Raw genomic sequence first — 26,492 nt, 5'->3', positions numbered from 1 at the left:
GAGAGAGAGAGAGAGAGAGAGAGAGAGAGAGAGAGAGAGAGAATCAGTTACCTGCGAAACGGAGCTGCTGGCTCGCCTGGAATCGGCCCAAGCGTTCGTTCCATATCCCAGATTGACCTGTGCTCCACCACTTCCGCCTGATCTGACGCTTCCCGAGCTCACTTCTCTTTGACGATAAGGCGAGGAACTTCGGTTTCTCGTGCTCCCTGGACACAAGCGCAAATATTTGAATTTATTCGACTGCTTTTCGAAATTCCTGCACGAGAAAGAAGTATCTCGCGCACAATTCTTCGCGCGATATCCCGTGAATATTTATGAAGACACGGAACGCGAAACAGTTCGCGCGGGCGTAAAAATTGCAAAATAGAATCTCGCATTCTTCGAACTTGCTGACGTTTTGTTTGACAAAAAATACTTCTACTTTTTTCATCGATTTGCAATTTCTTTTTTACAACTGGGATGTATTCTCAAATTCTATACATACGAATTACAATTAATGTGCGTCAGATTGGCTAAATTCTCTATGAAAATTTTACATGAACTTAACTTGTATATGTGGGATATTTTCTAAATAGACTGTATATAAAGTTATAATATCCATTTATTTTTGCGTTTGAATTTTTGAGGATAATTTTATTCTAACTAGTTTCTAGTTTTTGACTCTCTTTGTTTTGCAATTAATGAACACTAGATAACTACGTAGTTACGAACAATGGTAAACGGCGCGCCAATTAACAGTATTAGTGCGCAATTAAATTTGTATCCTCCATTTGCAGGAAATTCGCTCGTTGTGAAGAGACATCATGCACTGCAAACTCAGGCGATGAAATATCTTTGTCAACAAGCTTCCGCGTAATGCGCGCTGCTTCGCGCGATAAATCCGCGCTTTCAATTTACAGAATACGAATCCCATCTGCTGGGGAGATTTTGATTATTGCGACGCGTTTCTCGCCGCGAAATTATCGACTTCGCTCGCCCGCCGGTAGTTCGGTAAACAGGCCGGTCAATCTTGTCGCTATCGATCTCCTGGCGATAATCATATAGGCGATGGGCGCGAATTCGAGCGATAAAACCTTTAAGAAAGCGGTTTAATGCGTTGTTGTGTGACACGTGTCACATTATTACAATACTTACGAGATCAGAACAATTACAAAATTATAATGAATTATTCATTGTGTATTTGCATTTTTACTGTTTCAGATTATTCAAGGAGAAACTTACGCTTCGAGCAGTTTATCTGGCCGGCTAAGAACACGCACGCAATCCCTTTCGCATCGCAGTCGGGCAAAGTGGGTAAGTATGGGAATATGTCTCAGACGCATATTTCAATCTCGTGACCGGTGGTGGTTTAGTGTAGCTACTAACGTTAATAAGTATCGTGTGCACGCGCGAGAAAATCAGGCCAATTTGCGCCGACCGAAACGTAACTTTCCCGCGTGACGTTAATTATCGCTCGGGCAAATGTCTCTTACTTGCCTCGCGTTTGATTTTCTTGCCCTCGTGTTGGCGTCGCCCCGAGAATCGCGCGGCAATAAAAAAGCCGTCTTAGCGTGAGGAATTATTAAGTTTCCGTTTCTCGTGAGTTTTATCTTTATTCAGGAATATTAGTAGCGAATTATCACCGCGAGATATATATGTACATATCTGCATGCGCATATATATATCTGAGATTGTGGTGAACCAATTTGCATAGGTCGACTTAGGAGGTTTAATACTATTATACAACACTACTATGTGTGGGTTTTCCAACCGCCAATAGCAATTTAGCACACGATATGTTTAAGTCTAATAACCTGCCAGGAACTGAACTTGCCAAAAATATGATTCGTGGTTTATTACGGCAATTAACATATCGAAAGCTGAATTTTTGTGGGGAGGAAACTGATGATTTACATGTTAAATCAAATCTAAATATTAGTGCAAAATCAAACTTATAGAAAATGCTTTTTATATTATTTAGTATATCTTATCTTAAATAATCGAATATATCTTATCGAATATATCATGCTATATTATACTTGTGACGCAATGGAAAGATCGATGGGAGAATTTGAAGGTACTTCGTATTCGTCTGACCTGATTAAATCACAATAAATTTAACCGAGCGACAATACGGAAAATTAAGAGGGAAGGATATCGACAAGAGGGTTGTTTCTTAATGAAAGCCTCGCACCGGAATCGACGTCGGATCGTTGTCGACTTGTCGATATTATTTTACATCTCTATAGGCAGATCCGTTCCTTCCGTTCGTGCGTCATGATTACGTTACTCCGAGGCGCGAGTGTCTGTCGCATCCGCCGCAGGATTTCAGTGAGAAGTATCGGATGTGCGATACCGTGCGCAATCGACACGCACGAGAGTGTATCGCCTACCGACCAATTTCTGTCATTCGAGATATATTATGCGCGTCTGTCGCACTCAATACCCGGAACATGGGAGAAAACTAATCGGCCTCTCCAGAGACCTGACGTCGGGCGTACGGTAATGAGCGTCAAATTGCCATTACATTCCCCGAAGGAGAGAAGATACTTGCCTCGAGGTAGATGCTCAGCCTGTAAGTGGGGGATGTAAGGAAACGCTTGCGTGAAATCTCACTGATGAATATTTTATGATCCGTCCTTAAACCGTATATAAAACAGCTTCGCTTATAATTACTCGACAAGCAGAAAATAGATAAAAGCATCGATTATTTTTAATATTTATTTTAATATGCGATACATAATAAAATTTGCTCAATCCCCGAATAAGCTTATTATTATTTTTAACAAATGTACTCGCATCCAGCAATTTCTTGTCGTAATCGTAATTTCTCCAGTCAATAACTGAACGGGAAATTGTTTAATTCCGTCATGTATGATTGATATGTCGCGTATGTAAGCATATTATTGGCACAATCTGACCGCATTTGCGGCAAGCGCGAACGTTTCCTTTGCACATCGCGTTGCGTTTCACCGCGACGCTATAATTTCGCGATTGGATTATATCTGTATTTTGGTATTCGGATGCAGAGCATTGCGGCTTGGATACACGATACATCCAAGGACTACATTTTCGCGGTAGTTTTTGTATCGAAGATTTACGCAACATCGGCTACGATGCGCGAAGACAAGTCTGTAGTGAGTCCAATATCGTAACTCTCGATTATTTGTGTTGTGTGGAAAAAGCATAGTCCACAACTCGAAGCTTAGTAATTACTTTCACCGTGTAATAGCAATCCTAGCAATTATTATACTTGTTAAATTTAAAAAATAATATATTTTAAAAATGTTAGGACACAAAAAAGAGTATCTTGAAGGAGTTTCAAGAAACTGAATTGATGGGATATCAAACGGATTAAGAATATTTAGAAATTTTAAATTCTTACCCTGATCCGCGGAAGCTCTTCTAGGATCTTGCAAGCCCAGATTGCCCCTCGCCGCCCTTCTGTCTTGATGCCCTCCGAGACTACCTCTAGGACTTCTATTGATCCCGTCGGGCCCGATGCTTCCTCTGGGACTTCTGTTCTCGTCGTCATTGATGGCTCCGAGAGAGCCTCTCGAGTGTCTGTCGGCGTCGTTCATGCCAATGCTTCCGCGCGGCGATCGATTCGTCTGATCGTGCAGTACGATCGAACCTCTCGGACTCCTGTTGCTCTCCGGCGGGCATATCGATCCGCGCGGGGACCGATTCGGGTCCGGCGCTATCGATCCTCTGGGCGATCTGTTGGGATCGGGCGCGATAGAGCCGCGGGGACTCTGGTTCAGACACTCCGAGGCTATCGAACCGCGTGGACTCCTGTCCACGACCTCCATGGGCGTGATACTCCCCCTGGGTATCCTATGCAGGTCCGGGCAGATCGAGCCACGTGGACTTCGGTCGAAGTCCAAGTTCGCCATGCTGCCTCGCGGACTTCTCGTCGAGTCCGGCACCAACGAGTGTCTGGGGCTACGATTGAGGGCCGCGATCGCGTTACCGTTCTCCGGCAAGAGGGATATTCTGGAGCCGCCGACCGCCATACTATTTCGTGGACTCCGATTATAGGCCACGTCCGGCACCAGAGAATTTCTCGGGCTGAGCGCCGAGTCCGGCACCAGGGAGTGACGCGGACTGTGAGATACTTCCGGCGTCAGGCTATTCCGCGGCGACCGTACCATGTCGGGTACTAGACTATTGCGTGGGCTCCTGTTCGGGTCCGGTATTAGGGAGCCCCGCGGGCTTCTGCAGTAATCGTCAGGTATCAGAGAGTTTCGTGGGCTGCGGCTCGCCTCGGGTGCCAGGGAATTGCGGCCGGTGCCATACTGTTCGGGATCCGGCAAGATCCTGCGACAGACTCCCTGAAATAGAACACCATGCATAGATTCTAGAGCATTACCTCGTATAGCAGAAGAAGCAGGATTCTTAGAGCAAAAATTAATGTTCAAACGTACATGTGAAGTTTTTGTAAAAGAGATCGCACTCTCTTCTCCCTTTCACGTAAAATATTTATCAAGAATGATAATTAGTCACTTTAGTGAATTAGCTCGTCAATTTTCTCTTTACAAATTGTTTAATTTCTATTTATTCAAGTTAACTGGTTTTTCTCATTTTACTTGGAAATGGTTGGAGATATGCGTATTAATATTGCACGCATTCATATCTCTGCAATGTATCTAGTTTAATTAACATAGGAATTAACGTAGGAATAAATTTACATTTGCATATGAAAGCTGCACGCTCGCGGAACATATCAAAACACTCGATTGAAGTGAACGTATTTTAATCATTTTAGCGATCGCTGTCCAAAGCCAACCGATAACTTTCGAAACGCATATGCCTATGCCGCGCCAATCATTCGCTAATGAATAACATGTGATGGCAATCCATTTGCCGTGAAAATTTCATGACCTCAAAATTTTGTGGATAAACTGATGTGTAACGTGCGTGACAAAAAGTTCGTATTTAGTTTCATCGATGGATGCGGTGCTCGAATCCCATATCGATCGAATACAATGTCAAACACCTGTACAGTCGAATATCCCTTGAGTAATTGAATATTCTGTATAACATTGCGTAGCCTGAAGGGAATAAAAAAAACATACACAAAAAAAAAGAATGAAAACTGCTACAGGCTCGGAGCTCGGTTGACTGAGAATTTCAATTAATTGGAGTTATTTTCTGTGCTCTACCCAATTGTCAGTATTGTAAAATTGTCGTCGATCGAATTGCTTAAATCATTATTCGTGACAGTTCTAAAAATAGTAAATTAGATCTTCATACATCTCGGAAAGAATGAGGTTTTGACACTTGTGCTCGGCCGCACATATACCAAAACGAAATCATTGTTGCGGGCAAGAGTGTTCATACTGTTCATGTTACTGTGTACACTGCAAATCCAAGTATATTATTTTAACTGAAGCTCTTCTTACACATTTCTTGCCGTTTTAAATCACGTTATTTAACACGGTTGAACGTATTAACTATAATTTAATAGGATGATTGAACGTGTTAATTTAACAGCAACAAATGTGTCATTTTTAGACGTTTATACCGTGTAGAAATAACTTGGATTTCTAGTGTACTAAAAGCAATAACGATTCGAATACATATATAAAGAGATTATAGTGGAATTCTATAAATGTAAGAGGGTGCAGAGTACTAACCTCGTCGGGGGAGTCGCTCTCGGTATCCAGAGCAATATTCGGCACCACGCTACCCCTCGGCGACCGTTGCCTTTCCATCGTTCCGCCGGGGCTACTTGGTGGCAAGATGAGGGGTTTTTCAGTGGCTACGCTCGCTCGTCGACCTCGCATCGTCGGAGATGCCGGCTGGCTCGAGTTTGCCACGTTTGGCGACGCTCGCCGGCGCCGCGACGAAGCGCTTCGATGTAACATCACGGCGACATCCTTTTATCTCTGCGACACAATAGATTTCCCCATCTCACCAAAAATCTCGCCAGAAATATTCGCAAAAGATTATTTAACGTCAATATTATTTTTTAATCAATATTAATATCAAATAACACGCGTTCTATGACAAATATGTGACGTAAGGGGTATATTAGAATACATTGAAGTACTTATGAAATTAACTATGCTAACTATTAAAGAATATATTTAAGTAACTTGTGAATTTTCAAGCTAAATTGCAAAGATGCCACCTCCATACTAAGAGGCTAGCATTGCCTATTAGAAGTTCGAAGAAGTAACAAAACTCTTTAAACTTCTGCCGAGTTTTTTGTGTGGTACGTTAAAAAGACAAGTGCAGTACTACAGAACTATGAACTTAATTGCTTGAAACGACATTTCTCTCTTCAGAATGCACAAAAAATTATGACTCGAGGGTCTACTTAAATGAGAAGAATACATATTATTATACTAACTATATTTGTATATGTTAGTATAATATGGTTAGTTTTATGAAATGATTTAATGTATATTGTTAAATTAATTATTAAATATCTTTTAATACATAAAAATATTGAAGTCTAATTACCTCAGACAGAAGATATATATATATATATATATATATATATATATATATATAGCTTAGGCTACTATTATAATTATAAGAACTACGTTCAATGCACATATATGTTCCCGGATAGACAATTAAATGCCCAACGGGTTTCCAAGAACATTCATTACATGTCTACGCTACATGAACAGTTTCTACCCGGAAGATGACCCAGATAAGTGCACAGCGGGGTTCAATGCATTATATCGGCCTGCCTAATTCCCCGACCCGAACTGCGACGTGCATTTTGATGCGCCGATGGGAGCATGTCTCTCATCGCACGTAACACCTCTTGCATATAGGCCGTGCATATATTATCGATTCGCGTATAGGTCTAAAACAGTTCCAGAGCGGATTAATTTACGACCGGGTATTGTATGTCGTAAAAGTAAGCAGTGCAGAAAGCCTTTCATGCGAACTCGGTAAACACGTGGAAAAATATATCGCAATCTATTCCGAATGAGGGAAGATCCGGAACAAAATTTGAAATTATACACATATTTCAATTGAAAAATATGCGATATCGGTCTATATATGATTATTTATTGGAAAACTACGTAAAACTGAATAATATCTAGGAAATTGAACATCTGTTTATATCTCATATTATGTAATTAAATGCGAAATATGAAGGCACGAGCATGAACGGGATACTGTGCGTTCTGAAAACATGACCATCGGCAACGTGGATGAATTATCGTGATATCGTTAATTGTTTTGCTGAACGCGATCAACAAGGTGAATAAAATTTGTTTATAGGTATATTTTATAGGTACGATGCTTGGTCGACATTCAGTTTAGCGGAGTCAATAAAGGCTTTATTGGAAAACTTTTTATTAACAGAGAATAATTTTTTTGCGAAAATGGTCAGCAAATAATGTGCTTTTTGAAGTTAAAATCTGAAATGATATAATTTAAGATAATTGATATAACAAAAATACCACCCATGTATTTTTCGTGAAAATTGAACGAAGATATACGAATTGTTTTTTCTTTACCATTTTTTATTACCGTTTTCTCATTCTATTTTCATGAATTATCTTCGCTTGTAAATGAATTCCCACAGAAATTTTCACGTCAATGTAACTTGTGGAACGTATTTTTGGAACGAGTCCGCGACTCGTAACTTACCGAGTATTATTACTGCAATTTTAGACATTATTATTAACAGAAAAACAATCCGCGTTAAAAAAGTCCTAGTATCTCGTATGCTATACACGCTAATTTTTCAGTCAGAAAAAAATGTGTGAAAAAAATATTCAACGCAAAAAACTGTGAGCGCTGCTAGAGCTTAAAATATAGAAGATATTTTAAGCTCTAGCCAGTATCACAAATCTTTTACGTTAAATTTTATTTCTACGCGTCACAAAACACAACTCTGTAATATCATTACTTCTTTTTAGGAAAATTAAAAATACTAACACTTGACACATGTTAAAATTTACCTGTTTGTACCGTTTAGTAAAACGAGCGTGAAATTTTACGAAAAATTTCAAGCCGAAATCTGTAAATCTGTGGCACGTTAATTAAAGCTACGAGAGTGGCACGAAATTTAGTCATTACGAAAAACTTTTCGACGTAGGCGCGAGACGGCATTAATTTCGTTGGTACTTCTTCTTATTTTTTGCCATTATTCCAAACAGAAACGCGACTTCTGAAAGAAAGTTCCACGAAATCTCTCTCTTGCGAAAACTTAGAGATCTGCACGTATGGCGTAACGATATTATATCTGCCGACACGTTTTCCTCATCCACTGAGTAAGCAACTTAGACTGTGCGTACAAATATTCTTCATCTATGTATTACAGTTTCAAGATATACGAAACTTCCGTATATGCATTTATTACGAGGTTATTTGTCTCGTAAAGGTGCACTTCGTACAAATCTATCGCACTTGAAATTTTGACAAAGAGCATACTCAATATCGAGTAACATCGGGAATCCACTCAGCGAATATGATGATAAGAAACACGCGACATAGAATAGAATTTCAAAGCGAGGTTTTTCATAATTCAATGGTCTTAGACTGCCGACACCATTACGATCTTGTGTAAGCGCGACACGTTTACTCAACTTATGGCGCCGCTCGATGAGGCGCGCGTTGAAAATATTTCGCTGACATTTAACAGTCATGACGTGCGCTCGTTATTTTATCGCCCACGCGAAAGTCTTTCTAAGTCAACTTCGCAGCTTGCATATCGTCGCGAGATCATCTACGTTATCAGCGCCGGCATTTTCTTTAGCGGACTGCGATTACGTCAACGGTTGAGCCACGCGCAAGTTTCAGGTGTAATAAACTAATTAACGTGCTATTGATGTTGATTGAGTAACGCGAGTCGCAATTAAAACCATTCGATAGTGCGCAATATGCTGCTGCAAGTACGGCGACATTTTGCGATTATACGTGTCACCACTTAAATTAATTACTGTGGACTATAAAATGAACAAACCAACTAAGGCCAATTATTCAACTAAGGCCAATTATTCAATGACTATAAAGATATGAATTAGAAGCCTAATTATTCCTGCTTTACAACATCAAATAATGCACGGCGTTTTTCGATTTAATAAAATGACATAGTGTTATTTAAATCAGTCTGTTCAAATTAATCTGTAAAATGATTAATACGATATCAATATCACTTTTTGAGACATATATTTTGTATTAAATAAATATATCTGAAAAAAAGACCGCTCATAATAAATTTAAAGTAACAACCGCGATACAATAACATTACAATAGTACGGCAATTTTGTAATTATACCTGTGTGTGACAATTCGTTCAGAGTAATTAACTATTTAAATACAGTAATGCGTTAATGAACTACAAAATAAACTAACCCAAAACAAGCGATAAATATTCCTATTTACTAAATATTACAAGCAATTTACCGAATTGTAACGGAAAATGCATTGCACGTGCTACATTTAAAATTACTAGCTTTTCATTTTACTGTAGATGAAGGTATGAGAAAAACGCGTGGGAGCAAATAGCTGTATTGCATCCTTTTTTTCTTAAAATAGAAAAAAGTAAATAAATATAAAAAAGATAATTAAATAGGGTGAACTCGGATAAGATGGCCATACAGGAAAAAATAGCCAACCTATGTTCTTTCAATCTAGCTTGCCATGAAACATCGAATGAACATGGGTTGACCATCTTTTCTGTATGGCCATCTTATTTGAGTTTACCCTAAACTAAAATTATTTTTAAATCTCAATGTACGTCATTGACATACATCGAGGCTTAAATAACGTCGGTAAGAAAAAAAATCCATTGTGTGCGACGTGTATTGATTAAAAATAAGAAAAAGGAATTAAAAAATAAGTTGAGAATTTAAAATATCGAACAATACTGCGGGGGTTGGGCGTCCAGGATATTCATTAAATGGCCGCTGTATCGGGATAGCGCGAGAACGACAAAGTACTGAAAGTTAATTAATCGGAGCAAGCAGAGTGCGCAGTCAATTACTCGTTGCGATACTTCGACGGATCGACTCTGCGCCGTAGGCCGTATACCGTATATCACTCGACCGACAAGTCATTTACGGCCACCTAGCACGAACATTCGTAGTTGTAAACGACTACCGTCAGTACCGTTTACTACCGGTGTTCGCCGGCTGAATTAGATGCTGCGCGCGCGCGCGTTCATTTAAGGCCTAAGAATATCTCTCAGAACGTAATTATCACGTTGCACACCGTCGTGTCTGAAAAGACGTATGAATTATTGGACGGACGAGAAGCGGCGTTAACGAAGATGGAACGCGACGCGAGTTCGTAATAGCGAGTGTTCTCTGAAGCTCTTTTCGTATTTCTCTTGCGAGACTGAACTTCCGCGCGGCGTGAGTTCTTAAGCTGCTGAATGCATAATGCCGAGCACGACAATTAGACTTCAAGGTGAAATGCATTCGATGGATACAGAAAAGTCTGTGTATTGCATGGAAAGCTTGACGATGGAAAGCTTCACGTCATTACAAGTAAAATGTTAAGAATCGAAAGTTTATACCGCGATATCCGTCATATATTAATACAATTTCATTTTTTTAAATTATTTTTATTATTAATGTTTCGAATTGCTGTTTGCGATCTAGTAGACTGCTACTACAAATTTTGACTCCGAGACTATTAAATATTTCTGTTTCGGAGTTGCCTTTGTCGATCCGATAATTAATTTTCGTTGAGCAAGTTGAGAGTTTATCGACCAAACAACGGCATGCAAATAAGATCGATAAGGAGTAAGTCGGAACAGATAATAAAAACACATAATAAGATACGGTATTACTAGACTATTATATGGCACTCTTAAGATATTTTGTCACTAAGAAGAGTAACTAGTTACAAAAGGTAATTATTCTTATATATAATAAATACCCTGACTTAATCAAACAACCATTTATCAATCACTTTTTTGGCTCTCGGTATCAGTACTTAAATGAAGGCAATATAATTAATCACGCCCGCATCACTCTATTAAATCTTCGTATATCCAAATATAACTCGAAAACGCTTTATCACGCTCGATTAGCACCGCGGATAGTCACTAGGCAAAATCAACTAACTGCAGAATACTAATTGACGTGCCATTAAGACAAACGATTCCGTAAGTCTAGTGATAATCGAGCGAGTTAAGTCCTCGGAAAGCTGAAGGGTATCACCGTTAATCTATACGTATGGATCAACAAGCATGCCGACACGCAGCGTTCTTTCCGGCCACCCACTCGCGCCTTTTCTCTTATCATTTTTCCCGCGGGCATCCGAGGAAACCATTTGTCTTCTGTTGGGGCAAGCCGGCAAATGAAACGGGCGAGCTTAACGGCGTGGAATTCATGCCAATCCCGCAGAGTGCGATGCCGTGTATACGCGTACGACCGCGATTCGTTTCAATTTTTATCGTCTACAAAATTATTCCACGGGCACGTACCTATCCCGAAGGGGTGGACCACGAATAAGTGAGTTTCTGACGGGTCGAGGATAAACGAGAAACACGTAGACGCCGGGAGTTGTGCGAGTGGAGATGTTGGCAGACTATATATTGTAGCTCGCAAGTGATGATGGGGCTCTTGAAGCCAGCGCTTACTTGCAGTTTTCGAGCAAACCAATCGTCAACGCTGATTATTTCAACAAAACCTAGAACTGTTCATTACGAAGTCTTACTTAAACACGAACTAGAATATTTAGTCTACTTTGAAAATACATGTAGGTTAAATAAACCATAAGTACATTCGTAACTTACCAACAATAACAAACAATTAAACTTTCATTTCCGGCTATAATTGGCAAACAATCATCGTGACGATTCGACCATTGGTTTTGGTCCTCGTTGTCAAGACGTTAATAATCTTTGATACTTATAATATATAAGCATCTTATTTTTAAATTAATTTAAATTAAATTAAATTATTACATTTATTGCGAAAAATATTACCTCAGCCAGGGTTCGAACCTGGAACCTCCCTCATTCCGTGTAGGGCGTCGTACCAATTCGACCATCGAGGCATGTGGTAATATTTATCGCAATAACACACTAAACAATAATAAGAGAGAGACACCGATATCGGTAATATTTTTTGCAATAAAATATGCGCCAGAATACGTCAAAAAAAGGGACGCCATCTATAATTCTATATTCAATTATCCGGCATCGCGATTTTTCTGAAGGAAAAGAAAATGCAAAATGAGTGAAATAAAAATGCAGAGAGGATGCAAGAGAATAAAAGAGAGACTGAAAGAATGAATGCTTGACGATTTCACTTTATCGAGGGATTTTTTTTGCGTATATCATAAGTGTGTAGGCGGCCTGAATACAAAAGCCATTTCTAGATAAAATTTTAACACAAGCACTCACTTTAATTCTTTTATCGAGTTTTCGACGAAATTTAATGAAAAGTTAAGGAATTAAAATTAAATGGAAAGTTGATCCAGGTGAGGCTACACGCGCCATTCTTTTATTATTGTAACAATTTTAGTTTAAGAAGTCTTTGTCCAACGAGGCCAATAGCACGACCTTAAAAACAACATCTTTTCTGTAATTCTTATTGTTGACATTTGAAGCATTTTTATATCTTCAAATGATGGTAAAAGCACTTAACTTTAATCGAGGATTCTCTATAAAATAAGGTCAGCTTTTTATATTTCATCCTTTTCTTGTTGATATGATTTTTATATCAAACCAATACTGTCCTTTTACTATGTCATCTTTACTAAGAAATCATTATAGAAATGAAAGTCCATACGTATATTTGTATAAGCAATCGTGAATTCGTAGAATTCATAAAAGCATTCACAGATATATAGATACAAAAGCATTCATAGATACAAAAAATTGCTGCTGTCGCTTTGTAGAAATCTCGTTGCTAAATACTCGGTATTTCCTGAAACACTTCACGGAATAGACAGAAGCCACGTGTTATTCTCAACAGATTCTAGCTGGAAAAGCTTGAAATCTTTCGATAAAATTCTCATTTCTGAGAATGTTAACGTATTGCAGTAAATGCTTCGAAATAATCTGCAAGCTGAATGATCGTGTATAATAAGTGAATTAGAGAACAAAAAGCTCGAGATAGCACTTTTCGCGCGCGGTGCAAAATTCCACAATATTTATATCTCGGGATAGTGGCCGCTGTATTTCCCTTTTGTCATATGGATTTATCGTATTCATCGAGAGCGTCGTAATGAGCGCGCGAGAAAGAACGTAATTCTATTGTAGAACGCCCCTTGTATTTAACGCGGCAACGCTGAGTCAGACAAAGTAGCTCCTTATTACTTAAATTTCTCCTATTACCACGCAAACGAAACGAGAAAACGACGTACGTTGCCAACAAAAATTAAAAGTTTCATACTTATACAGAAGCGCGTATAGTCCGAAGAATAAATACAGCTACCGTTGTGAAAACAAAATTCTTTATAACTATTCGTTCAAAGCTAATGCGTAACAGCCTGTCAACATCAGAAATTCAACTGCAAAAATCGACGTCACGTCAGCGGAACTTTTTCGCTCTTACAGGCGAGGCGCCTGTAGCGACGTGTCCGAAACAAAAAGTGAAATTTCCGATGCCACGGGAAAGGAAGTAAAACGCGCGGAAATGGATTTCACGGAAAATCCAGCAGTTCCGAGAAATCCTAATCTTCTCGTAGGAGGAAAAGTTTATCAATTCATAATTACGCTAATGACTTGTAGCATATAGTGCTAATGGTTTAGGCAGGATACATTTTCACTAATGGTAGATGCATATGCTCACTGCTAACATAAACGTGCTTTTCTCGTAATATAAACTGATATTTATCTCGGAAATTAAAATGAGCAGGAACATTTAATGAGAAATAGCGGCGGACTCTTTCTTAATCTCTTCATTTCTAAACATTTATTAAGATTTATGTGCATCCTTTTAAGAGCAAATATTGCAAAAAATATCTATGACAAGTTAAACTTATATTGTGTATTGTAAAAAGTTTTTAACGAGTTAGCAGTCGATCTATTCTCGAACCACTCTCTGATTCTAGAAAAGAACTTTATTGATACGACAGAAAAAAAATTTCCATTCCCGCAAGCTAGATTAAATTCTGAATGATTGGGTTAGTAAACTTAGAGTAAGACCATCGGGGGTTCGGAGAAGAGGTCCTCCGAGAGAGCGGAATATCAAGCGCTCCGACAAAGTAACCGTGCATATATAGCGAAGGAAATACTGCATCTCTTCCGCGATTGATCCTACCAGAAAAGAGCATTTCATGATGCTTGTGACAAAAAGAATACGGTTACCGTTAGAAGGTAGTAGTCGACCAAGAGCTCATTCCTTTTACTTGTCCAAGTGCCGTCCGCTTCGTCTCTTTGTTTTTCTTCTCCGAAGTCATCTACCGAACTATATCAATTACTTTTTACCGATCCAAGAACCAGGATCCAGAGAGAATGACAGGATAGCAATCCATCAGAGTCGCGGTCTTACCGCTACCGATTGCGGTGTCTTTAAGGCCGGCGTTGCCCTCGCTCCGCTAAATGTCACCGCGTCTTCCCTCGTAATCTCGGTGAAGGAGGCATAATTAAATAGACGAGATACAGAGGGCTGGCAGGCCAAGGCAAGATGCTGGCAAACATGATTATGTTGATGGTATTCAGATTAAATGGGTAATGTAATGGCATTAACGCCGACCTGCCCCAGCAAGTTGTTTCATATCACGCCAAGTTTGTATAATGTGTGCGGATCTCGGGGGTCCTACCGTTCGGGGATTACGTTCAGGGGGTTACTCGCGAACTATTCCGAATCCATTCCGAATCAGACGATAATTGTAAAGCATACAATGGAGACAGATGCGCGATGCACGTACGATACGACGAACGGTTCGACAGATTAATCATGGATCGAAAGTTACGATAGAACGATGCATTCGACGTTATGGTAAATCGAGAATCGTGTAAGTGCGCCGAGAGAGTGTTATAAATACGTAGCATGAGTACCAATAAATAAACTTCGAGTACTTGAATAGATAGATTTCCGATTTAATATAGCCGGATATGCGAAAACGTAGCGATGTGCAATCGTTAACTGCTGAATCGGAATGGAAAACGAAATAGCAAGGAAAGCTTTACAACGTAATAAAAATCGTACGTCTCTCCAAGCGTAAAACGTTCCGTTTTACCGTATACCTATACTCTGACATAAAAATCAGCGGCGGTAAATGTCAATATGCAAATTCGCAAAGATGGCCACCTACGCGACAATCGCGTATACCGAGAGAAACGGCGAAAGATAAATTAAACGGGAGACAAAACGTTACCTCTCTTGATATCGCGATCTCGTTATCATATTGATGCGCCGGGCGTAATTTCCCATCGTTAGTATAGCTTCTCCTAGGCATACCGTTACATCCCATGAAGTCGATTTACTCCCGCGGCAATTTGAAGAAACATTTCAAGTTAAGCGCCTCGCAAAATCTCCCTGTCGACCGTCGAAGCCTGCACGACGGAAATTCTCGAAGGGAAATTCTTGAACGAAAGGTTTCTCTCAAGCTTACGATATTCGCGATATCGTAGTAGTAAAATCCTTAACAGATACGAGATCTTGAGTTATTACTGTTTATAAATCAGACAAAATTAAATGATATGCAATTTTCATCTGTAGGTTATAATTATTTAAATTAAGATAGGGAATTCTAAATATTTTGTACAATATATTATAAAAAGTAAAATTGATTACAATAAAAATTATTGCAGAAATAACATTTACTCGCGTGTATCTCGAAAGAAAATTTAACAAAGAAGGTTTTACGTGTTCAAAATATCGCCCTACTTGAAAGAACGTGAATAATTGACACGGTAGGGTGTGAGGAATTTTAATGGAAAACGTGAAAACGAATCTCGGCGCGCTCCGGCCCGACTTGTATCGCACGTAGTCAAAGTAACGATGTAACTTTCGATTGGATTCTCAATTAATGACGAGTACCGTCGTCGTCGGCGCGTGTCCGCAAGCGTTGTTACCAGTTAGCAATTAATTACTCCGTTCCAGCAAAGGGGGATTCTGCGAGCATAGCGAGCAGCTCTGTTAACGACAACAATTAATCTGACCATCGATCCGCATGTTTGTTAATTGACGAACTCAACATTTTGTCGGTACTTTCGTATATTGTCGCGCAACGCGCACTGTCTCTCTATTGGTTTATCCATATTTAATATGCGACCGGATCTCTGTAGAAATGCGCGAAATGTTCAATAAAATATCCATGAGAGAAACATTCGAACGTAAATACCTTCGATTGTTGGATTTCCTCGGGAGTTCTCGAAACGTGTCGTTAGGTGTATTCCGTATTTTATTTATCGTGCCTCTTTTTCTTGCAATTACCCACCATATTCTGAAAAATTCTGAGATGAAATTATAGCCGATTTTTTTGCTGAAGAGGAAATCGATGGCTAACATAATTATGGAGGCTAACACGAAGTGTTTTAAGATTCTAAAGAAATTTTAGCTTTAAGAGTGGATGTATAGATTTTGCTTCAGCAGTTAATTAAAAAGTGTCAACCTTGTGAACGATTATTTAGAGGGTAAAAAAAAACCTCCAAGTTATATAGAAATTCTGATATGTATCAGCTAGTCGTTAATTAAAGGCATTATGCGTGAATGATTAAAAAAGATATAATGAAGATCGTACCCAGAGTGCACTTATTATAGCATTAATGCAGCCGTGTCGGTTTAATTATCAAGCTCGACCACTGTGACGGAGCGGGCTCGGTGGACGCGCGCGCAACGGCACATCGGGAATTTTTAAATTTGATTCCTATGCCAGGCAACCGTGGCACATTTAGAGCCACGTTCATTTTAAAGCGGAACAGCTTTGCAGCATCACGAAAAGGGGAAAAAGGAAAGAACGACTCTATGGCTCTGTACTTACTAGTTTTTACTACTTTCGAAATTCATTTCGCGGAGAATTGCAAAGTCGTTACGAAAAGTATTCACTCCGGGTATTCACTCCGGTAGGTAATGCCGTAGGTAATGCCGTAAAATAAAGATGAAAACTACGTAACGCTGCGTTTAACAATTAACAATATTAACCCTAGACATACTCACTTATTTTTCTCATACGTGAATGACTCACTGGGGTGTCACGATACCCCAAACTTGTACCGCGTGTATAATATTTCCAGAATGTTCTTAGGAAACTTTATAATAGATAATTTTGTTTGTTGTTTAATAGGGAAGACGATAGTAGTCATCAATTTGCGGTAGTAAAAAAAAAACAGTAAAAAAATTTCGAAAAACAAGAAAAAGAACCAAAAATTGGGCTAAAATGACTATTTTTATAAAAAATGCTGTAGTTTTTCACAAAATTCACCGATTTTAAAATTTTCAACGGATTTTGAAAGACGAATAGACAACCTTCAAGGGCATGTAAGCGATTTTTTCGTTTCTTAAAAAAAACATATTTCTTTGAACATCTGAAGTAGAGGAAATGACGAAAAACTGTCGGATGAGAAAAATCGCAAGAAATGGAAAGTAAAACAGATTCTGTCGATTATTATTTATTTGAAAGGTAGTCAAAAGTTATAAAAGTATATGGAAACAGTAAAATTAACTCCACAAAAACTTTACAAAGTTTTAATCAGCTGCTGTGCAAGAACAGCAAAAATGAAATAATTGACCGAATCTTAAACAATTATATATGAAACAGGGGTAGAATTTTCCGGGGAGTGCTATAAAGTGTATAAATTTTTCGTTACCGATTTTCACAAAAAATCTGAAATATACTTTACTGTGGTAAATGTCGAGCGTAAATGACTCACTGGGGTGTACGGACACCCCAAACGATTTTCTTTTTCGGTTTTCAGCTGCTGCACGGATCTAACGCACTCGCTGAATGACGGAGGTCGACTGCCGGATGACTAAACTGAATTATGGTTAGGGTCTCGGTATGAAAACTAACCTTCCTAAGGCAGGGGCTCAATTTGAATTTCGCGTGGGGTCCCGTAACACCCCAGTGAGTATGTCTAGGGTTAAATAAAACAATTTTTCAAACGCATATTCTTACGTCTCCCATGAATACTCAGTACATCAATCATAAATGAAGGAGATTCTTTATTTACAATTGACATGTTGAATATTCATATTTGAAAGGATTGAACCTCGATAAATCGCAAGTGTTCGTATCCAGCTCTTTCGACATACGACACGACACGCGATTTATTTGCATGTGTCTTGTGCTCCCCAAAACGAGCGTTCGGTTAAAATACGACTCGGACTGATTTACACGTATCTCCGCGTTTATCCCTCCGGGTATTAGCGTCGTTTCTCTTTCTTTTTTTTCTTTTTTCCTTTCCTCGCTGATACGTGACAATGCTCGCTCGTTTAATTTTGCCGTTTGCAAAGGAGATTTAGCACGGCCAACGACGCGGTGTTACGACTTCAAACGGCGTAAGCGAGGATCGATATGGCGCAACGAAAATAGAACTTAGCGCAAGGAGAGACATACCGGTGCGATGCGGGATGTACCCGCAGATGTAATAAAGTCCGGTTGAAAAGTATCATCCCTCTCCCACGCGATAACCATCCCCTGGGGTCGTAAAACCGTTTTACGGGGTTGCCGAGAAATGTAAACTTGTGCATTATGAAAATGTCGCATGTATTGTGCGGGCAAGTCTCGGGGATCGGAATCTCTCCGTGACGCGTCTTTATGTACGTACGTAATGGAATCTTTCGGAACGACGGGCACAGCGCCGACAAGCGTAAAAAAAAATAGAGAGGAAACAATGGGAGAACGCACAACTTCGCTCGTCATTTCAATGGCTCGTTCGACAGCACCCCACGATCGATCGCGGCAAAAATAGAGCGCGAAATTGATCGGTTCGTTTTTAACATTTCTTTGATATTAGCAAAACTCCTATTGTATGAATATCATAATATCGTGTAAGTCTACAATTAAATTTGTTTGACTCTACTGATTCTACAAATGTACGATTAAGTATTCGTATTAATTCGTATTAACTCGCTTTTAAAAGCTTCAAAAACTCCAAAAGGTAATTTTTATTCTATTACTTTTGATATTCGCGTATATATAATTTTTATTACGCTTTCCTGAAACTACCACGGAAAAAAATCTGTGTTCCCTCCTTCTTTCTCTCTGCGATGTTTTGCAGTATTGTGGTTAATCCAAAATTCCGGTCAGCGTGTCCGCAAACAACTCGGATTGCTCTAGGGTGCGCTCGACTTCATGGTAAATCTTGGAGCGCCGAATAATACATAAAGGCCGCCAGTGTTACACGACGTGCGAATGCTCGTGAGCGAGTGCCGTTCGTAAATATTAAAACGTACATACTATCTATTGCCGAGAATTTATGGTGCGGAACTCCGACAGACGTAGGAATATTTGCGAGCGAGGACGTTCGTTTTTCTGCAGGCGGTGTGCCATGCGCGAAATGCAGGAAGGGCGGAGATAGGAGGATAATATCTCAGGAGAGTCTCGAGGCAGATGAATGGCGACTACCTTTTGAGGAGAAAAAAAAGCAGTAAGAACATCGGCGACGTAGAAAATGTTATGGGCAACTTTGGCGTAATTCGTCATGGCGTATGGCCGCGCATTTTCGGCATTATGAACGTGTCAGGAGAGCTGAATGCTAATGCGCGGAATATTGGCTTACGTTTTCCTTTCTTCGCGTCAACAGGCCGAAAAAGATGACGAAAATAATGACTAATGTAGGTACAACTACGAGTTTCTTTCCCCACGACGCGATGAATAAATTAGATATACCAGAATGTCGTCGCTTCGACGTAATCGTTGCTAAATATATCCCCTATCGAACACGTTTTTAGAAAATAACGTCTGAATGTTTGCATACGATAGATTAGCTCCTTTTTATCCAATCCATCCATTAGTCCATCCATTAGTCTTTCGCCACGCAATTTAAAAGAGACCATGCACGCATTAATTTAGTCGCCATTCACGGGGGAAAAAAGATTTACTGCTTTAGCAAAGTAGTTGTGAAACAGTGATAACTAAGCTGTAATTTAGCAATAGTAGCAAAATTCTTCGTTAAAGTTTTGCTACTATTGTTAAATTGTAGCACTGCAAAAAATGTTAGTTATTCCTATTTTATCCCAATTAAAGCTATAGTAGCTAATCCTTTTTTCCGTGTTCTAATCATAAATTCTTAAAAACCTCCAGCGGTAAAACTAACGATTGCTACTCACGTTTTCGACTCTTATCATCGTATCACAACGTGTGTCCCCGAATACAAAATCGAGCTACATTCTGTCTACAGAATGTTCAACTTGTTGACCCACTTGAGAGATTTGCTCGCATCGTTGTAGTTTCGCGCTACAATTCACAGTCCCATCCGATTTCTCGTTCGATCACGCATCTCCATTTTAACATTCAGCATCGACAGTATTGGCGCTATGCGAGTTCCCCCTACTTATCGCGAGACTCGGCGAGAAACAGACTTTTGTTCCAAATGAAATAAAACTACTTTGCGAAATAGGGTCAACGGCCAGTCGCCTGTGTACACAAACTTTCTTGAAAAAAGATGCAAGAGAATGCAGATGCTGAGTTCTCTTGAATAAACTTCTTCCTGAAATTCTTCTATACGTTTCCCGTTTAAAACTTAACTTAGCAGCTGTCATCTCTCTATATACTTCCTATGCATGACTTTTACTATTTATGATGGCATAATTTTGTATAGTGCATTGTAATCGAGTATGAGACTTTGAAAGGCACAAATTGAAAGATAAATTGAATCATAAATCGAAATATTATTGAAATGCATTGAACATTAAATGGAGACTTCATCATTCATTTGTACTTCATGGGAAGTCTTAAAATTTGAGCCGCGGAACTCGCAAATCGTTGATTTACATCGACTTTTATCGAGAAGAAATTAAGTTAGAATTGATGGAGGGGACCCGCTAGCTAAAAGAAACGCGAAACGATAAGAACATAAAAACATAACGAACGTGTCAAGCCGATGAGAGAAGAGACTTTCCGCCGTGATTGCAAAACCCAACAAGAGCGAAGCTTTCCCGCCCCAAGGGTCTTCCGCGGTTACGTTATATAAGAAATTGCGCAGTCACAGTCACGGCGCGAGCTAGATCGAATACAAAAAGGGAGGAATACACACAAGAACTCACCTCAGCATGATGAAGCTGTCCGCTCGCGTTCATGTGTGACGCGCGACTCTACCGCCGTTTTCTTCTGTCGTCGTCATTAAAGTTCGGGGCGAGTCGCGAGTCCCCCGCGAAAGACAAGAACCGAAACGCGCAGACCGAGAGAAAGAAAAGCTCGCCAAATATAACGCTCGTACGATCACGATGCATTCACCCGCGTTCTCGATCTCCTCGCGGACCTTTTTTACGCGAGCGCGCGCCGCGCCACGCCGGTTGAATCGGCGCGCGGCGATGCGCCGATCGTCGGGGGTTGTGCTTCTCGTTATCGGCGGACGAGAATGAGTGAGTGCGCGGGGCGGCGTTGGGTGCCTCGCTCTGCGAAGGGCCAGCGAGCCGGCGCGCGGCGCAACTTACCCCACTCGCGGCTCGAAGCTGACTGAAACGCACCCCCGAGCCGGGAAGGTGCGGGTGGAGAATCCCGACGTGGGGCGCAGATCGGCGGCGACACGCGAGACCGCGACCTGTCGCGGATGCGGGGTGCCCTTATCGGCGTCGGGGCTGTCTTATCCCCGATGGCATCGGGTAGAGTGGAAGATATTTATCTAAATCTTACGTTTAGAGATCCGCTGATGTGAAACGAGTTGTATAGAAGCAAAGCTCGCGCGTTTTCCACTCTCGAGGATTTACGACCAAATTGAAATCTCTTATACGCGCAGTTTCCAATGGATCGCATCTAGGTTTTCTTTATTTAAGAATAAAGACATCGAGCTGGAAAATGTAATGTCAGACGGCTTGATACTTTTTTATCCGAAAGTGATATACAGGAAGATGTCGAAGACGGTCGTTCTTGTCGAAGAAACTTCGAATAATAAGGCGACTTTTACTTCTACTATACTTCTCGAATAAGAATTATTTTTACAGAATGTATTCTGTACTCGTTAAGGAGACCCAGTTACTTCTTATTATTATAATCAGGAAACGTGTACAATGTTAAAGTCGATATCACTAAGAATATCAATTACTAAATGCATTGCGTTATCGTTGATATGCAAATCTCTGCATGAATAAATCAGGAGCAACGCAAGCTGCCGCTTTTGTAATTATAGTATACGGAGAAATGTTTCCATATATAGGAACTTTACAGCTATTTGCCAACGATTAACGGGTTATTGTTACGTGTGAATTAACAGTCACCTTGGCGCCAGATACGTTGCGTGACACTTTCAGGATTCCAGTATTTCGTGATATTCTACAGAGCAAGCGTTTTGGCTGGCTCTGCGTTACATTTGGCAGCGTTTCAAAGAGATAAATTAAAAAACGATTGCCGTGAAAACGCACCGAGCGCTCTTTTGATTTTGCCAAAAAGAATAATCCGCTTTTCAGCATGTTTGGAACTGCAAACTTTATTCCCTTGGTATACGGAAAATTTTGCGCTTCGTGCGTGTTTACTTGAACCGAAAGTTCCAACCAAGTTAAGGGCGAACAGACCGAGAGAAACGTTTAACTTTTACTTGTTCGTAGAAAACTCCGAGTGCGAGCTCGGCAAATCGGACGGTATGACCTAAAGAGATGCTTCTGACAAATCAGATTTGCAAATGCGTGTCGAGTGAATACTCGAATCCATTTTTATGCCGAATTTTTCCTCCATAAAATGCATGATTTATGAGACAACTATAGTTTCCCGGTGAATAGCGAGTTATTAAACATTCTTCGTTCCGCGCTTCGAAGAAAATGTACGAGCCTCGGGCTGCTCAGCGCGAAAATAACATCGCGTGCAAATCCTCTTACGTTGTCTAAGCTCGAGTTCGCCCGTTAAGTTACTATGCCCGTAAAACACCCGAATACTTACCACCCGCGGTGGCATGGTTACGCGAAAGCATACTATCCGAACTTTCGCGCTCGCACTCGGGCTCAATCTCATTACGTGTGCCCTGCCGAAGAGCACGGTGAAATAGTGGCATTACACGGTTCTACATACATATATACGGCAATGCAGCAGCGGCGACGGTATCGTGACTGCGTCTTGTCGAGTCTCTGTCTCCACGCTTTATGCAGCCATATTTCTTCCGGCTGTAACTGTAACTTGTCCCGGCTAAAGGAATTTTTTCGTTCCTGGTAATCGCGTATTCCCTGGGTCGTGTAGCTTTACACGAGTTCTCCGAGACGTTCTCTGATGTGCAACGGCATTTTCAACAGCTTTTCCACGTACAGTGGGTTGGCGCATATTGTAAGATAAATTGATCGAGCAGATTCTGTTGCGTAGTTCGGCGAAATTTTATATATGATACCGACAAAATAAGTGTATCGCATTCGGAAATAACAATATCTCTATCGCTGTCAGTGCTCGTGGAACGATACTGTTATACTATATTGTCAAAAAAATTCTATTCAATTCGTGATTGAAACTGAAGTAAGCATTGCTTTGCATATAGTGTACAATACGTTCTGTGTGCGTGTTCATAACACGTTCGAATATTTCGCTTTTAATTTCATCGTCGATACAGCCCGCACAATATACGCGACGAACGCAACGAGCGCGGAACAATGCAGACAGATTGACCCTGGTGAATGCCGTTCTTCGAAAATGCAGAGAGATACGCAGCTTTCGCGCGGTACGTTTTTATTGACTCTCCTGGCACGATAATATGAACTCGACAACGGGGGGACGATATTTCGCGTATCTTGTCGCGCGGCTGAATCCGAGAGGGCAGATTTATAAAGCACGTGAGGCGTTTAATATCGCGGAATCCTCCCGTAATACGCTTCTTTGGGAGACAAAACCGGGTCGGAGCAGTCGATTTGTCTGGTACTCGGGGTAAGATTAATAGCGATGCGACAGAGGGAAGGGGGGGTGGTGCTCTCAGCTTCGAAACGGTCGGAGAAAGAATGTTCTATTCTCACGAGGTGATATATAATTCTATAACATTCTGCTTGGCGCGCGCCAGCGAACGTGCTCCCATAACCCCAGAAAATTAAAAATCAAGAAGATCCCGACGAAATGAAGAAGCGGAGATATATATCCGAAGAATCTTGGACGGTAGACAGTAGACACTAGCGATTTAAAAGAAAGAACAACGGAAGTTGTTCAACAGTGAAGGCTGGAGTGGATAACTTATTATATCGGATATATTTTCTTCGTCGTTATAATTATAGTTGGCGCACTTTAAACTTACCTTTCTCACCCTTAATTAGCGCGAGGATACTAATTTTAATGGAGCTTGCAGCGATAATCTTGTTTTCTCTCGTCGCCTTTATCAGACGGAAAGCATGTGCTCCGAACGTCGCCGAGGACTTCCTTCCCACTGCCTCAGTCGTGGCGTCCGTGTTTATCGCCAAGATTAACCTTCAGACAGGACGTGCGGTTGCACTAACGCGGTGACGCTCCAAGGAGGTGACGGTCTTTCCATTTAAAAACTGCCTCGTCTTATCCACAGTGATGTAGGTTAAAGTGCATCGTTTCCCGAGTGATGTAAAAAACTTTAAACGACATCTTGTCGAGCGGTCGATTCCGTTCCTTCGTTAATGCATTATTGATACGAGGATTCCGAAGAAAAGTGTCTTTTAGAATTTTACAAATCTTAATACGTTTAACAATGCTTTTTACATTGAACGAAATCTGTTATTTCTTTAGAATTAAAGAATTTAAAATTCTCCAGAACATTTAAAGTACCGAGATCTCATAAATTGCGATTTTTTTTTATTTTTGCATCGATCCTTCAATTTATCAGATGTCGAAAGAACGAAATAGTTGCTCTTTACGTGAGACACTTTCGTGAGTTCCTCTTCCATCAAATGAATGATAATATGATTTTGTCCTTTCCATCCATTTTAGTCCGATGTCCCTCAAGAATATACGAATAGTTTGGGAACCCTTCGATCCGAAATCCACCCACCTCGGCAATTCGATCACTCCGATATGTATGGTTCAATTATGCGGTGGCTAACCAGGCGACACAATCGGGAGTTCGTTCAGAATTAGGGTCGCCCACGGGGAGATCTATATTTAACAAGGACGCGGAAGATGCGAGCGTGACGGGGCTCGCTGCTCCGCTACGTAACATTAATGAACAACGCCTTCATAAATGTCGATTAATGTTAACCGACGACCTTGATGGTTTACTCCAAACAAAAAACTTTCAGCCATCGCGATGAACGGTCATGCGAAAAATTAGTTCTTGAGGCAAAATACATCGCCGAATGGACATTACGTCGCATTTGAAATTTTCCCTATCATATTTTTATCCTCGTAATAGATACGATATATTATTAACTCCGTTCGCATATTTTTTATTAAAACGAACGCTTCTCGTACACATCGCTAGAATGTTGATATCAAATTCGATTATTCACAGTCCGCTCACGTGCCATATGAATATTTTATTTTATACACGTGTCGCAGCGCGCACGATACGTTCGTGCACGTTGACGGGTCCAACGAGCAGCGCTTATTCAGGCCATGCAAACAGTTCTGACTTCCTATCTGCGCGCGAGCGACCTGATCTCGCGAGTTAAACGTCGCCTGATGATTACCTGACTTGACGCTAATTGAAGGCGCCTACAGCCTCGCGAACTTTAACCAGTGCGCGTGGGTTAACGAGTTTACCTTCGATTATTCGGTGAAATCGACGCGCGACACTCGCAAATAAATTCCCGGCCAAATCGATTACCGCGAGAACATACGCTATTAACTCTAATTGGGTCCTTCTATTAAGCGTCAAACGACCCGGCGACATTTCAAAAATATCGATATAATTATATGCCAAAAGAAAATTTCTCAATTCGCTATATCGGTCATTTTCGTAATTAGCGGAATTGTGTAAACAGCATTTCTGTCGCCTTGTTACATGAAGCGCGTAAAACAAACTACATAGAAAAACATGGTTATTTCGTTTATCTAAAAGATTAGGTAGTCCACAGTCCGTCGTCAGTGGCAGGTAAAAATATTCCATTTCCAATGCTTGAAACTTCATTCGATCGTGGGACATCATCGCTCAGCAGTATTCATGACTTTTTGATCGAATTTGCGACACTTTTCGATGAGTTCCGTTTGTTTACTCATTTACAAAGTATCTCTGTAGCTAATATTTGACCAGGAACTGATACTTTGGGAATTCGGAAAAAGAGCAAGTGCTGAAAAAAGAACTTTTCAAGAACTTATTCGACAAACATTTATGTATTATATTGTATATTGACATAATTAATTAGATAATGTTAATCATAAAGCTATCGCGAAGTAGAATTACGTTAAACGTTTGAAGCCTTATGAAATATAATCCTACCATGGTCGTAGCTTATGGTAGTTGTATTTTAAGTGCCTGTTCCGGGTATTATATTATAAGAAGCTTTCAAGGAATGCTATTAGTATTGCAAGTAAATTGCGACTGACGGCATTTGAAGCGTGCCAATTTAAGTCGATTGCTCTTAAAAGATTCTCATCTTTAA

At 40.3% G+C, this 26,492-nt stretch overlaps 1 protein-coding gene across 3 annotated transcripts in view; it reads right to left on the bottom strand.

Annotated features, from left to right (window-relative positions):
- LOC112457748 overlaps positions 1–21,422 on the bottom strand; it is a 39,417-nt gene extending 17,995 nt beyond the window's left edge. Inside the window, exons 1-4 of one of the 3 annotated variants that reach the window (XM_025020964.1) lie at positions 21,075–21,422; positions 5,619–5,870; positions 3,365–4,313; positions 52–206 (exon numbers count right to left, since the gene is read on the bottom strand). In XM_025020964.1, the coding sequence (XP_024876732.1) occupies positions 52–206; positions 3,365–4,313; positions 5,619–5,849 (1,335 nt within the window). In that variant the 5' untranslated portion in view covers positions 5,850–5,870; positions 21,075–21,422. Of the gene's footprint in view, positions 1–51; positions 207–3,364; positions 4,314–5,618; positions 5,871–16,209; positions 16,271–21,074 lie in introns of those variants that run through there. The other 2 variants (XM_025020962.1, XM_025020963.1) reach the window with 2 other exon arrangements.
- Between the last annotated feature and the right edge of the window lie 5,070 nt (positions 21,423–26,492).

The sequence above is a fragment of the Temnothorax curvispinosus genome, unplaced genomic scaffold (assembly GCF_003070985.1).
Source record: "Temnothorax curvispinosus isolate PA1 unplaced genomic scaffold, ASM307098v1 QBEX01008212.1, whole genome shotgun sequence".
Lineage (NCBI taxonomy): Eukaryota > Metazoa > Arthropoda > Insecta > Hymenoptera > Formicidae > Temnothorax > Temnothorax curvispinosus.
The sequence above is the reverse complement of the archived record's forward strand: the minus strand, read 5'-3'. Positions and strand labels throughout refer to the sequence as shown.